Source organism: Pipistrellus hanaki (assembly GCF_964339955.1).
Source record: "Pipistrellus hanaki genome assembly, chromosome: 1".
Classification (NCBI taxonomy): Eukaryota; Metazoa; Chordata; class Mammalia; order Chiroptera; family Vespertilionidae; genus Pipistrellus; species Pipistrellus hanaki.
This window is the reverse complement of record NC_140503.1, coordinates 94,912,132-94,928,449: the sequence shown is the minus strand read 5'-3', so window position 1 is coordinate 94,928,449 and position 16,318 is coordinate 94,912,132. Positions and strand designations below refer to the sequence as shown.

At 36.4% G+C, this 16,318-nt stretch overlaps 1 protein-coding gene across 26 annotated transcripts in view; it reads left to right on the top strand.

Moving 5' to 3' along the window:
• Window positions 1-16,318, top strand: part of PARD3 (par-3 family cell polarity regulator) — a 562,402-nt gene that overhangs the window by 308,034 nt on the left and 238,050 nt on the right. For 14 of the 26 annotated variants that reach the window (XM_084876591.1, XM_084876586.1, XM_084876607.1 and 11 more), the window contains exons 18-19: window positions 700-744; window positions 5,761-5,988. In XM_084876591.1, coding sequence (XP_084732717.1) covers window positions 700-744; window positions 5,761-5,988 — 273 coding nt within the window. The remainder of the gene's footprint in view (window positions 1-699; window positions 745-5,760; window positions 5,989-16,318) is intronic. The other 12 variants (XM_084876589.1, XM_084876611.1, XM_084876590.1 and 9 more) reach the window with 1 other exon arrangement.

The window sequence follows — 16,318 nt, the reverse complement described above, 5'->3', positions numbered from 1 at the left end:
GTTTTGGCATTATGACTAAAAGAAAAAAGTTTTGGAGAAAAATCATTATCTCAATCCATGTCTAGAATTTGGGTACTTCATATTTTCCTTTTAATGCTATTCTTTAAGGTTTATTTAATAGAAACTCTCATGTGTTGAGAAGAAAGGCATTTAATTGAATAGTAATTTGAGAGACTATTGTAGAAAGTATTTGAAGCAAATGAGAGCAGGAAAATAACCATAGTTGTTCAATCAAACACCAATCAGGTATCTTTTTAAATTCTAATCCACCCAAACAAACAAATAAAATAATCATGTCTGTACACTGATTGAATGATTTTTAAACCCTTTGTTAATCAACTGTAACTTATTTATGCTATTCCTTGGTGGCTTTTTATACTTCAAGACTAAAAGCATTAATTTAAATTAATTACATTGTACATGCATAGAAGAAAAATTTGGCAATACATTGCTTTGGCTAATTATGATATGCTAACATAAATAACATTACATGTCTGTGAAATGAAATGACTGGCATATTGCATGGAGACACTGCTTCCTCCTCCCCTTTTGATTATATATATTTGCTTGAGTTTTCATATTATTTGCATGAAATATTACATAAGAATTACCTCATAACTGAAAAGATCTGGGAATGGTTGAAGCATGTTGGGCTGTGGGACTAACTGGGCTAACCGGTATACATTTACCTTTTAACAGTAGCTGACGAGACTAAACTCAATACAGTGGATGACCAGAAAGCAGGTAAGAATGGACCATTAAACTGTTGCCATAGAAACTGTGGTCCAAGAAGCTTATCATAATTATAGAGCTGCCAGTCATACTGTATGTACACATAAATATTCCAGTCTTGCATGGATATTTTCATTGTACAAGAAGAAAACGTTTCTGTTAGGAGAAATTTATCAGTGTAGTACATCTAAATTGAAATGTAATTTAGTGCTTCAAAATTGCTTAAACAATGTAGATTTTCTTAATTATATTTGTGTAGGAATGTTTTGTCACAATTTAAGAAAAATCAAAATCCTAAAGACATGATCTCTTGGGTAGACTTTTGTTTTTAAATTATTTGTTTTGCCTAGATTAACATCCAAAGAAATATTTCCAAAGTGGTGACTTTTACTTGAAGGGTAATAATAGCACACGTGTAAATATTTGTCATCGAAGGTCAATGTCTAATATTACTATCATCATTCACTCAGAAAATCTTTTTTTTTTCTAATGTAAGAATTAGGTCATAGTTTCCTGACATTGAAATTAGACTGTATTATGCATATTGTTCCTTATCTTAACTTTGTGAACCTGTCCAAAAGTTTTTGTCCACTAGACAGTTTGGCTCAGTGGGTACAGCTTCGGCCTGTAGACCAGAGGGTCCCCGCTGTGATTCTGCTCACACCACAGTTACAGGCTCCTCCCTGGCCCAGGCCCTGGTTAGGGCGCATGTAGGAAGCAACCAATCAGTGTTTCTGTCTTTCCCTCTCTCTTCCACTCTCTTCAGAAATAAATGGAAAAATAGCATCAGATAAGGATAAATAAATAAATAGAATAATAAAAGTTTTTGTTGTTTTGTTGACTATTTAGGGTGACTTCAAAATGCTGTGTAAACCATTCCATAAAAACAATGGCTTATATTGAACTGGGATTTTGCATTTTAGTGTATTTTACTTTTTATGTTATTTTATGAAAATAATAAAAGGAAAGTTTTTATTTACAATTAAAGTATTGTGCTCTGTACAATTGAGAATAATGTTTTAATTATTCTAGGCCCAATATGATGTAGCATTTATACCACTTACCGCTAATAAGGTTCAATTCACTTTTTTAACCTACAGTAGTAATTGGTTTGAAAATGTTTCTCCCACATATATATGTAAAGATGATTGTGAATTGGAGTTTTCACATTCTGTAGAGTAAAAGATGGATTGTAAAAATTATATCCAATAAATCATGGATTCACCGTAGTACACGGCAAATGACTATAGCCTCAGCTGTTAGTAAGTAATTATTTCTCTTATCAAACATAAAATTCATTTAAATTTTGAAATAAGGCTAAAGAAAATAATTTTTCATAGTTTCCATATGCAAATTAGTTATTAGTTTTTGGAGATATTATTGTACAGTACTTTTAGGAAGTAATTTCTGTCCAAATTAATGTTCATAAAAACCAAAGTGAAAAAATTCAATAAAGAACATGAATTTTTATATTATTTCTGTTCAAATTAATGTTCATAAAAACCAAAGTGAAAAAATTCAATAAAGAACATAAATTTTTATATTATGCCATTTAGGTAAAGTAAAGGAAAATACTTAATTTAAACAACTCACTACAATGAAAAAAGAATAGAATAATTCATTGTGATTAAAATATAATGATATTTAGATTTTAACTAGAAACATTAAATAACTTTCATGATGAGAAGGAAAATTTTATCACCTTAATTGAATTGTGTTTATAGTGTTTTAAGATCCTAGATATAAAGAGCTTTTTATTTATTTTTTCGGTTTTTTTACTATGTGCAGTCCATTCTACAAATTAAATTGGAAAAACTTGGGCTGGGGGAAAAAAATTATTATATAGACAACAAATTTTCAGTTATTTTTCTCATTTCACTTCACTTGAATTGTTCAGATTATCATGATTTTATAGTTTAGTCCAGAGTTTTTTGGTAGAGTCATAGTGGCATTTTTAGCATAGATTGTCTAGCCATAGCCTTTTATAATGAAAACAAATTCCATTTCCCTTTGCCCCTTGTTTTTCAGCAAGATGGGTAGGAATAGAAATAGAGACTTAGGGAAAATAGTGTGATGATTATTTTCATTAAATTCCTGGAATTAAAGGTTTTCTGATATTTGGGAGGTAAATTTACTTTCTGAAAGAAAAGAGAAGACAGGAATTTGAAGAAAATTGGGTTGCTAACAGTTTAATCCTTGAATAGAAAAAGGAAAATATCCTAATGAACTAAAAGATTTATTTAAGGATCTTTAAATATTGTTTAAATATTAAAAGATATTGATTTTTTGTGTGTTTTGTAAATACCACTAATTCTTTGATCATATTATAATAGAGAAACAAATTTTCAATTTTCCTTACTAGTAAATGCAGAATTTTTAATGTTAGGGATCTCATTAACCCTCATCCAGGAATTTAAATACATTAGTTAGCAAAACCTTTGTTAAAGTTTCTTTGACAAATATAATACTCAGGTGAATAATATCCATTTTACAGATCAAGAACTAGCAAGCTCTTTCTATAAAGGACCAAATAGCAAATATTTATATAGGCCATTATAGCAGTTACTTAATTCTGATGTAGCATAAAGCAGCTATAAAATATATGTAAACAAACAGGCAAGATTTGTTTCAATTTTTTTTCTAGATTTGGCCCCAGGTCTAGTGATCCCTATTATTGACTCACAAATTACAGATGCTTTGTTTTATAACATTTTATTGTGAAAAATTTTAACCATATATTAATATAGAGACAGTAGTTCATTGATCTGTCATATATCACACACACACCATTGATAATTATCAACATTTTGTTAAAATGTTATTCTACAGTATAACCTCTGATTTACACTTACAAAATATCTATTGCTTTTTTAGTTATATTTGTTTTGCTTCCCAGATTTGTTGTGTTTATGTATTTTTAAAATTTATTTATTTTTAACCATCACCGAGGATATTTCTTCCGAGTTTTTATGTTTTATTTATTTTCTTTTTAAAATTTATCTTCATTGTTGAAAGTATTACAGATGTCCCCTTTGTTTTCTTTTCCCATTGACCCTCTCAACCCCACACCAGCCCCTTCCAGGTCTTCACTGCACAATTGTCTGTATCCATGGGCTATGCATACATGCATATAAATTCACCAGTTAATCTCTCCCCACCCTTTTTTATCTGTTCCATGCTTCTATGTCACTGGATCTATAAAAGTTTGTATTTTGTGCATTTTATGAAACCAAGAAATCACCAAATATTTGCTTTATTCACTTTGGTTCCTTGATTTCTTACTTGTTGTTCAGTTACTTAGAACAAAATTTGTTTTTCATCCTGTGACATAACTTTTACAGGTATTTAGAATACAAACTCATCAAAAGTTATACTAATGTTATCAAGAGAAAAAGTAATATTGATCATCCTGGAAAGAGTCATAAAATAATCTATATATATGTAAACCTACATTGAGAAAGTTAAATAAATCATCTTTTTCTTCCCAAGCACAATATGGGATATTTCTTCTTTGGAATCACCCGTCTGTCTTTCTGCCCATTACATTTTTAACATATTTAAATTTAAAATTGCTATCTCATGAAAATAGATGAAGATGTAATGTAAATGAATCTTAAAAAGATAATTCTTGTTTTGACTCTGAATTTATTTTTTACTCAGCTTTACACTCTGAGCCATGGAAAGCCTACGTCAGTGGTTGGCAAACCACGGCTCGCTAGCCACATGCGGCTCTTTGGCCCCTTGAGTGTTCTAACGCCACTTCTTCAAAATAGACTTGCCCGGGCCGAAAAATGACTTCTGAACATGGGCCACAAATTTGATTGCACTGTACGTGTGCACCCGCATGTGGTTTTTTGTGGAAGAGCCACATATGGCTCTTGAGCCGCGGTTTGCCGACCACTGGTCTATGTCATCACCATATATCTTTTAGTAATACCATACCAAACTACTCCTGAGTTATTAATCAACCTAGGGGCTGATGACCCATGTAGGGACAAACTAGTCTCTCCTACCTGCGCATTTGTTTGCAGGAGTCTTTCTAATCATGTACATGAAGAATTAATTCTGTAACTTGGATTTCCCAGGTGGTAGTACAAAGCAGTTACTTCAGTCATCTAGAGGCTAAACTTATCTACTTCTAAGTTCCAGGTCAGGCATTGATGGATGATACTTGCTTACTTAGTTAAAGAGTTTTGATTGCCTTCTAAAACATGGTGCTTTTGGTGTTATCTCAGGCCTTTCTGCCCTAGATCTCAAGAAATAGGGGCAAATTGTGAATTCTGAGTTCTTCCCTCCATATTACTGAAAAGTTTTTTGGTACTTGGTAAGCCTTCTTCCTTCTATTTAGCAAATCTTTCTCAAGGAGATATTTCCAGGCCTGGAGGCCTAACTCCTCATGTCAGCTCTTTAATCTCTCCTCCATACCTTTCTCTAGGAGAGCCCTTATGTAATTTGTTTCTGTTCAAGTCTTGTATTGACCCTTTCCATAGAGTGCTAATACTGCCCAGAACGAGGTTTCAGCCTGGGGTCAGGGTGCCTTCATGGTATTGGTGACATGTAGTCTTTTGTGCTCTCTTTCAAGTATGAGTTGTGAACCTGCACTATACTTGACTGAGCTCATTGATATGAAAGTGTAACTTCTGTTAAAAATTGGAAATATATTTCCAAATTTTGAAATATCAAAAACTAATTTTGGTGAAGTTAAAAAGAGTAGTACTCTTGGTTGCTTACCTTTGCCTTCTCATTATTTGTGCTCTACTAGTGAGCCTTTGGGATATTCTGGTTCTTTTGCATTATTTACATAACTTGGAATAGATGATTTGACAAAAAATTCACTTGGGCCAAAAATGGAAATTAATAACTTAAAGCTTAAAGTTTTACCTCATGAAAATAAAGAAAATAGACAAAATTTAATATATATTTGGGAAAAACGAAAACAACTTAATTTTCCTCATAATTTATAAATGTTCAGGAATATAAATTCCACCACTAATTCTAATTAACATTTTATTTTTGTAACCCTCCAAGGTTCCCCCAGCAGAGATGTGGGGCCTTCCTTGGGTCTGAAGAAGTCAAGCTCATTAGAAAGTCTGCAGACAGCAGTTGCTGAGGTGACTTTGAATGGAGATATCCCTTTCCATCGCCCACGACCTCGGATAATCAGAGGAAGGGGGTGCAACGAGAGCTTCAGAGCTGCCATTGACAAGTCTTACGATAAACCCACGGTGGATGATGATGATGAAGGCATGGAGACATGTAAGTTTATAATGTCATAAAGAAAAACAGTTGAAATAGCTCAATAAAGCAGCAGTTTTTTAAAGAGTACGTCAGGCAGCCCTGGGGTTCACAATACCCTTCACAGGGAGGTCTAACCTACTTTCATAATAAGAAGAAGTCGTTTATCTTTTTATTCTAATTCTCTCACAAGTATACAGTGGGGTGTTTGAGAGGCAACATGTAATGTGACATTATGGTAAAGTGAATGCAGATCAGATAGAAGGATCTGTTTTTTCAGCTAGGTTTTTTTTGTTTTAGATTTTTTTTTTTTAATATTTTTTTATTGATTTTTTACAGAGAGGAAGGGAGAGAGATAGAGAGCTAGAAACGTTGATGAGAGAGAAACACCGACCAGCTGCCTCTTGCACACCCCCTACCGGGGATGTGCCCGTAATCAAAGTACATGCCCCTGACTGGAATCGAACCTGGGACCTTTCAGTCCGCAGACCGATGCTCTACCACTGAGACAAACTGGTTTTGGCTGTTTTTGATTTTTTAATTTAGTAAATTTTTATTGCTCAGATTATTACAGTTGTTTCTCCTTTTTCACCCCCATAGCTCCCTTCCACCCAGTTCCCACCCCACCCTCTGCCCTTACCTCCCCTGCACTGTCCTCATCCATAGGTGTATGATTTTAGTCCAGTCTCTTCCTGTACCCCCACACCCCTTTCCTCCTGATAATTATCAATTCACACCCTTTCTTTGCCCCTGATTCTATTATATTCACCAGTTTATTCTGTTCCTCAGAGTTTTAATTCACTTGATTTTTAGATTTACTTCTTGATATATATGTATTTGTTGTTCATAATTTTTATCTTTACTTTTTTCTTCTTCCTCTTCTTAAAGAATACCTTGCAGCATTTCATATTATACTGGTTTGGTGGTGATGAACTCCTTTAGCTTTTTCTTATCTGTGAAGCTTTTTATCTGCCCTTCAGTTCTGAATGATAGCTTTGCTGGGTAGAGTAATCTTGGTTGTAGGTTCTTGCTATTCATCACTTTGAATATTTCTTGCCACTCCCATCTGGCCTGCATAGTTTCTGTTGAGAAATCAGCTGACAATCATATGGGTGTTCCCTTGTAGGTAATTAACTGTTTTTCTCTTGCTGCTTTTAATATTCTCTCTTTGTCTTTTGCCCTTGGCATTTTAATTATGATGTGTCTTGGTGTTGGCCTCTTTGGATTCCTTTTGGTTGGGGTTCTGTGCACTTCCTATACTTGTAAATCTATTTCTTTCACCAAGTTGGGGAAGTTCAGCTAGGTTTTAATGAGATTTGCTAAAATATAAAACAGTGCCATTGTTCTCACTATTATTTTTGGAAAAAAACGTATTTTTTTTGTAAAAATGTAATTCCTGTTAATATGAAATTTTATTTTTATAATGTAATTAATATTTTTGAGTTTTCTGTTTTAATTCACTCAATATTGATAACACATAATATTTTTACTTTGAGTTTTCAATAATTTTTAGGAGCATAAAGGTATCCTAAGACCAAAATGTTTGAAAACCACTGCAACAAAGTATATGTATAATGTGATGTCTCCAATGACTATATTAGTAATCTATTATTTTAAAAACATGTTTTTGTTTTATTTTTATGAATTAATCATACTTTCCTTAAACTGAACAAACAAGGTATTTTTGTGAGTGTATATTTCCAAATTGCAAAATATTTTAAGCCAAGACAATTAAAAGGTTAATATGATCAATATGTTTTCCATCATATATTGGGTGAAAAATTAACATTTATAAATATGTACAATCATATGCCTCAGGGAGTTATCAGATATTTATGGTATAGTATAACCATTTAATTTAAAAGTAAGGGAAAAACTCTACTTGTTTACTTGGAAGAGAAAGGGCTTAAGAGTTTTAATAGTAAAAAACTATTGATTAGCTTATATTTTTCATAACTACTAATTTACATTAAGAAAAGTTGGAGATACCACATCTTGAAGATAAAGCAAAGACCAGAGATAATTAAAGTGGAATGTAAGCTACTTGCAATTTAACTTTTAGTTATAATTTATTCTCATACTTATGTAAGAAAAATGGTGGCGAGGAAGAGAGTTGTTGTTTTAATTTAAATTTTTTATTGTTTAAAGTATTACATGAGTCTACTTTTCCCCCATTGACTTCTCCCCCACCACCGGCACCTCTAAGCACAAGCCCTCACCCTCTACTGTCTGTGTCCATTGCTTTTGCTCATATGCATGCATAGAAGTTCTTTGGTTGATATCTTACCCCCGCACCTCCCTGCCTTCCCTCAGATTGGACAGTCTGTTTGATGCTTCATCAGTTTATATTGTTCATTATAGTCCACAAATGAGTTGAGATCATGTGATATTGATCTTTCTCTGACTGGCTTATTTTGCTTACCATAATGCTCTCCAGGTCCATCCATGCTTTTGCAAATGATAAAAATTTCTTCTTTTTTTATAGCAGCATAGAATTCCATTGTGTAGTTGTACCATAGTTTTCTAATTCATGCATCTGCAGATGGGCACTTAGGCTGTTTCCAAATCTTAGCTATTGTAAGTTGTGCTGCTATGAACATAGGGGTGCATAATATCCTCTCTGATGGGTGTTTCTATTCTCTTGGGATATATTCTTAGAAGTGGGATTACTGAGTTAAATGGGAGTTCCATTTTTAATTTTTTGAGAAACCTTCATACTGTTCTCCACAGTGGCTGCACCAGTCTACATTCCCACCAGCAGTGCAAAAGGGTTCCATTTTCTCCACATCCTTGCCATCACTTGTTTATTGATTTGTTGATGAAAGCCATTCAGACAGGTGGGAGATTTGCATCTCTCAAGTGATTAGTGACTTTGAACATGTTTTCATATGTCTCGGCCTTCTGTATATCATCTTTCAAAAAGTATCTATTGAGGTCCTTTGGCCATTTTTTGATTGGATTATTTATCTTCCTTTTGTTAAGTTGTTTGAGTCACCTATAAAATTTGGAGATTAAACTCGTTTTGGAGATAACATTGGCAAATATGTTCTCCCATGCAGTTGGCTTTCTTATTGTTTTGTTGATGGTTACTTTTGCTGTACAGAAACTTTTTATTTTGATGTAGTCCTATTTGTTTATTTTCTCCCTTATTTCTATTCCTCCAAGAGCTGTATCAGTAAAAGTATTGCTACAACATATATCTGCTATTTTGCTGCCTATGGAGTCTTCTAAGAATTTTGTGGTTTCTGATCTTACATTTAAGTCCTTTAACCATTTTTTTTTTGTTGTTGTTGTTGTTGTTGTTTTGTTTTGTTTGTTTGTTTGTTTGTTTTTTGTATGTGAGCAGGAACTGGATTGTGTAGCATTGGGGCAGGAACTCGGCAGGGAAGCTTTCTCTCAGATGGAAGTGTTCATAGGGATCATTGTTCCTATGCTGGGACCCCAGGATCAGATCTTTATTGTAGCTCCTGCTAGGTGGCCCCAGGCAGTGTGTATACCCTAGAATCAGTGTATCCTGTGGTCAGTGTCCTATCATACCAGATTACAATTCTACACATCTGTAAGTGACACGCTCAAGGGGCAGCAGACTCAGTGAGCATTAAAGCCCCATTCAAACAAGTTGTGCTCCAATGGGGTGTTTCCTACACAGCAGCTCTCCCAACTACAGTCGCAAATGGTCTGGAGGTCAGTTCCTCCCAGTGACACCAACAACTTTCAAATCTCAACTACAACAAGACTGCTCACAGCCCACAAAAGGGTACACCTAGAGCTCCCAGCTCAGGTGAATAGGGAGGCTGAGCCACTGGACCCTATAGAACACCTACTAAACAAGGCCACTCTACCAACTCAAGGAGACATAGCGGCTCTACCCAATACATAAAAACAAACACAGGGAAGCAATCAAGATGTGAGACAAAGAAACATGTCACAAATGAAAGAAGTGGAAAACCAACTACTGGATTTAGAGTTCAAAACCACAGTTACAAGGTTACTCAATAATCTGGTAGAAGTGCTTAAAAAAAAAATGGAAAAGGACCATTCAGAAATTAAGAATATAATAAAGAATGACTAAAATAAAGAATAATATACAGGGATTCAAAAGTGGAGTAGAGGATTCAAATTATTGATTTGAAATACAAGGAAGCAAAAAACACCCAACCAGAAGAACAAAAAGAAAAATGAATCCAAAAATATTAAGATATTGTAAGGAGCTTTTGAGACAACTTCAAGTGTACCAACATTTGCACATTCACATATGGGGGTGCCAGAAGAAGAGAGAGAGCAATATTGAAAACCTATTTGAAGAAATAGTGACAGAAAACTTCCTGTACCTTGTGAAAGAAATAGACTTACAAGTCCAGGAAGCACAGAGAATCCCAAACAAAAGGAACCCAAAGAGGACCACACCAAGATAAATCATAATTAAAATGCCCAGGGCTAAAAACAAAGAGAGGAACCTAAAAGCAGCAAGAGAAAAAGTTAGTTACCTACAAGGGAATGCCAATAGATTGTTAACTGTTTTCTCAATGGAAACTGTGCAGGCCAAAGGGAGTGATAAGAAGCATTCAAAACGATTAATAGCAAGAACCTACACTTAAGATTATCCAGCAAAGCTATAATTTAGAATTGAAGGTCTAATAAAGAGTTTCACAGACAAGAAAAAGCTAAAGGAGTTCATTACCACCAAATCAGTATTACATGTTATGTTGAAGGGTATTCTTTAAGAAGAAGAAAAAGAAAAAGATTAAAAATATGAACAATAAAATGGCAACAAATATATACTTAACAACAACTGAATCTAAAAATAAAAATAAATAAATAAGAAATCTAATTAACAGAGCAAACTGATAAAATAGAATCAGAGACATAGAAATGGAACAGATTAACGATTCTCAGAGGAATGGGGGTTAGGGGACTGGGAAGAGATTAAACAAAGATCTTATATGCATTACCTATGGACACAGACAATAGGGTGGTGAAGGCCTGGAGTATGGAAGGAACTGAGGGGAAGGAGATAATGGGGAGGAAAAGAGGGATATTTATAATAATAGCAATAATACAAATAATATATATATATATATATATATATATATATATATATATATATAAAATCACATTTTTAGGAGTTTTAAAATATATAATTTTTGCCTGTTGCATATAATATGTTTGGGAAGATGAATATTGCTGCCATAATATAACATGCAAAGCAAAACTTAGAGAGAAGATTGCTCCACCTTGTCTCCCTCCTAATTCTCTGTATATATCTGGACAGTTTGTGGTGTTTCTTTTTTACTTCACCCAGTCAGTGATTTCAAATTTATGCAGCCTATTCTTGCCAGACGAAGAATGTATTTTTTATATTTGCTGCCTCACCTGATCTCCAAGATTGAGTCATATGAGCTTTCAACCTCCTTGAGTTTTTCCCCATTGTACCCATGGTTCCTTGCCATGCTAACAAATATGACTTGTGCAGCTCTTCTAAGGCAGGAACTGTATTACCTGTAGATGTTGCCTCTGTATCTACTGGGAATATATTTAATAAGAGACGTAGTACTACATCTAATAAGTACTACATCTCTTATTAAATATTAAGCATCTATAATTTATGATGCTTATGAACATGTTCTTGTTAAAATGTTATTTAAATTCCATTGTTTAATGAAGTTCATTTCCCTTACATTACTCATTTCAAATGCAAACAGGGGATGAAATCTTAATTCTATAGGGCACACATGTCAAACACAAGGCCCGCGGGCCAAATCCGGCCCGCCAGCCTTGCAATGTGGCCCGCACCGCGCTGTCATCACTGCACTCCTCTGCGTCCATCACAATGATGCGCGGTGACATAGGAGGCTTGTGATCTCGCCGGCCGCCTCGCCGCCGCCATACTTGCTATCTATTACGCATGCGCATAGATAACAAGTCACGCGAGATTCAGAAGGCGTGACCTATAGTCCGGCATCCAGTGTGGTTGTGCGGGTGGCAGAGCAGAGGAGAGAGTGAGTGTGCGGGCATAAAAAATACACAGCAGAAGCTGCCAGTTCCTGGCATAAAGTGCAGGCATAAAAATCGCAACAGAATCTGCTATCTGTACCCAGCCAGGCATTTATTGACTGACTTTTTTTTCTCCACTCCATCTGCCAAATCAAGCTATCCCTGTGCAGTTTTCAACTTTTTCCTTCTAACGCAGATTTCCAATAAACTACATCTTTTACTGCCAATATTGATCCCAAAATGTCCAGGAAAAGAAAAGTTGACGGTGAAGGCAGACAATTTAATGACAAATGGGAAAATGAATACATGTTTGTGCTTAGAGAGGGCAAACCAGTGTGTATATTGTGTTATGAGACAGTGTCGGTGATGAAAGAGTACAATATACGTCGTCATTTTGACACCAAACATAATGTTAAGTATGGCAAATATACTTTGGCAGAAAAGCATAAAATTGTTAAAGAACTAAAAGGCAAACTACAATCACAGCAGCAAATGTTTACAAAGGCTACAGCGAAAAATGATGCTGCAGTGAAAGCAAGCTTTATAGTAGCTGAAGAAATTGCCTGTATTTCAAGGTGTTTTTCAGAGGGTGCCTTTTTGAAGCAATGCATGCTAAAAGTGTGTGAGCAAGTATGCCCAGACCAGATACAGAGTTTTCAAAATGTCAGTTTGTCAAGAAACACCATTGCAGATAGAGTTCAAGAACTCTCAGGAAATCTATCATCACAGCTGGCCGAACAGGCATGCAGTTATCTCGCTTTTTCACTTGCTATCGATGAAAGCACAGACAACACTGATATAGCGCAGCTGTCCATCTTTATACATGCTACGAAGACCGACCTCTCTGTCACTGAGGAACTTTTGGATGTAGCTGCCATGCATGGGACGACGACTGGTAGAGATATATTTGAGGCTGTGGAGAAATCTATAAATAATTTTAAATTACCCTGGGAAAAGTTGGTGGGGCTAACTACCGATGGCGCACCTTCAATGTGCGGAGAAAAGAAAGTCTTGGTTGGACTAATGAAGGAAAGAATGCAAAAAAGTCACTGCCACACACCCTTGATTACTTATCATTGCATTATCCACCAAGAGGCTATGTGTGGAAAAGTTCTGGACATGAATGACATAATGACCACAGTCATTAAAACTATTAACTTTATACGGGCACGTGGCCTGAATCATTGCAAGTTCCAGCAGTTTTTACAGGAGGTGGGTGCAGAGCATGGAGACGTGCCATACCACACAGAAGTAAGATGGCTAAGCAAGAGCGCAGTCCTCAAAAGATTTTTTGAGCTCAGAGAACAAATTGCTCTTTTCATGGAAAGTAAAGGAAAGCCCTTGCCTGAACTGTTGGATCCCGCCTGGCTATGTGATTTTGCTATGATGTGTGACATATGCGAGCATCTCGCCCAACTGAATCTGAAGCTGCAGGGACGCAAACAAGTCATCACGAAGATGTCTGACATGATCAAAGCATTCCAGCGTAAACTTCAACTATGGAAGTCCCAACTGGAACAGGACAATCTTGCCCACTTTCCCGTTTGTTTGAGTATCTCAACCACTATTTCTGGTACTTTTCCTTGCAGTCGGCTGGCTACCAAAGTTAGCCGTTTACTAAATGAATTTGAGCGGTGCTTCTCTGACTTTAGAACACAGCACTCAGGCTTTGACATCTTTGCCAATCCTTTTACAGTTGATGTCAACAATGTGCCCCATCACCTTCAGATGGAGATAATCAAGCTTCAGTCTGACAGTGGCCTGAAATCAAGGTTTCAGGATGTTGAAATTGAGGACTTCTACCCTCTACTGCCCCCTGACTCAATGCCAGAGCTCCGACTTCATGCTGCCCATATTCTATCCATGTTCGGGAGCACCTATCTTTGTGAACAGATGTTTTCAATAATGAATCTGAACAAAAACAAGCACAGATCACGCATTACCGATGACAACCTCCATGCTGTTTTGCGGGTTGCTACAGCCCAAGAAATAAAACCGAACATTGACTCATTGATCCGGGGAAAATGGTGTCAGACATCTAGCCAGAAAACAAAACAATGAGCATTTTAGGTACATTCCAATATTACTGTTTTGCTTGATACCAATATTACTGTTTTGCTTGATAGCATGTGAGTTGGTTAACAGCACTGTTAAGGAAAAGATTGTTCCACTCATTTTAAATTCACATTTCTGGTTAACATTGTCAGTTTATGACTGTTCAGTAAACCATTCGGCCCGCGATTTAGGCTGGATTTTAGATTTTGGCCCCTTCTCTGATTGAGTTCGACACCCCTACTATAGGGATAGCCTCCAGAGCTTCCCTCCAAAGTGGACATCTCAGTTTTTCCCTATATAAACTTAACTTCCTTTTTAAACTATAGATAACATATTTATGAATATTATATTAAAGCTTATTCATCCAACTATCATGAATACCAAAACAAGTAAATAGACTAATTACAATTTCTGAGCCTGAAGTAAAGTTCTGGACAAAGCTGGCAATGACAGTTGTGACATGAGCACTTACAACTACAAAGTACCCTGTTTTCCAAAGTCTGATTTTTACAGAGCAGTCTTCTGGACGTTGGATGGCAAATGAAAGGCAACTGTCATACATTTCTAATATTTGCACTTTGAATTGTTGAAATTTAATTATTAGAGTGGAGCAAACACTGACCTGGAGTTCAGATCATTTGCATCCTAGTCTAACCAGCTTGGAATGTGGTCAAGCCATTTAAAATCTTTTTGAGCTTCTCACTTGTGAAAATGAAGATTTGGACACCTAAGTCACTGATTTTCAGATTGTGTATGCTGATGTCTGGTCAGAAGGCCCTCAATGGTTTGGGGACCATCAGGAAGCAAATGGGAGGCTGAGCAATGGGACTCTGCAAAGGCTTCATGCCTCCCTTGCTGTCACCACTTCTCTGTCTTGACAGTTGTGGGGTTTTTAAAACCACTTTTAATACATTGTGGTTCTTTATAAATTTTAATTTTAATAAAAGGTAGTTTGTTGTTATTCATAAAAATTTTGAAAGACTCTGGTTTAGATGATTTCTGAAGTCCCTTCTAAGTTTTCCTATTTCATGTTTCTTGTATACCTGTCAGTTACCTCCCCAAGTCCTGCCTGCAATCTCTCTCACTTTTGTAAGGTCCATGAAAGAGAACACAATTATGTCTATTTTATTCCTGCACGAGGCTTGGCAAATCATAGGATTCAATGTATATTTGTTATGCCACTAAGTGAGCTCCTACATAACTAGCACCATTGTGTGCCAGAGGGAGGGAGAGAGAAAGAAAGCGAGAGGAAGAGAGGGGCACTTTCAGAATGCAGTAAATGGGATGGTCATGACATTCTGCTGTTCTTGTTTGGGTCCAACACTGGACCTGCATGTTACTGACCTCAATATCTCAGCAAACTTTTTTTCTGAATTATATATAATATATCTCATGTATATATTATATAAAGCAGGGGTCCTCAAACTTTTTAAAGTGGGGGCCAGATCACGGTCCCTCAGAGAGCTGAAGGGCCGGACTATATGAACTACTAATTCCTACCTCGGCTGCGCTCACTGCCCAAAAAACCTGGCGGGCCGGATCAGACTCCTCTGCGGGCCGCATGTGGCCTGCGGGCCGTAGTTTGAAGACCCCTGAATAAAGAATATATGTCTATAATCTCTCGAGGCTTGTTTTACTGCCTGTAGTCATTAGACTGTCACCTTCACATGTAACTAGAAAGAAAAAGGTGTTTCATGGCTCCAATCATGAGAAAGAAGTCAGCTCAGCTAGCTCTTCCTTTTCAAAGCCTGGCTTGTGGATTCTCACAGCACACTTCTGTTGCTGGGCCTTTCCAGAATCTGTGTTCCCATTTCTAGTTGTGCTCCTGCATCCCTGCCTTGCAACATGACCCTTGCTGTGTGCCCAGTATCCTATCGTTGTCTGTGCTCTGTGGGATTCTGGCAGAGTGTACTTCCTTGTAAGGTGGTATGACAGCTGCAAACACCTGTTGAGATGAAAGTGCGATCACTATTGAATGTTGCTTTGAAAAGTAGACCAGTGTCTGAGCAGAGCATTTTTTGTTATCCAGGACGTCTTGTAAGGATGCAGGTAGTGCACCCTGGAAACATTGGGATGGGGAGGGCCTGTTCTAAAAAAAAACTGCATAAGGAGAGTCCAGGCTGGGTGGTGTAGGCAGGCCTAATTGCTTTCTCCCGTCACTGAGCCCTTTTCATCTTAGGCATGGGTACCATTGATTGATCTTGAAACTGGGGTTGAGCATCTCCCTGGTGGCTGTATTTCATGGCTCTAAACAGGCTTGTCTCTTCTTAGCAGTGTTGAAATCATGGCATTGACACAACAC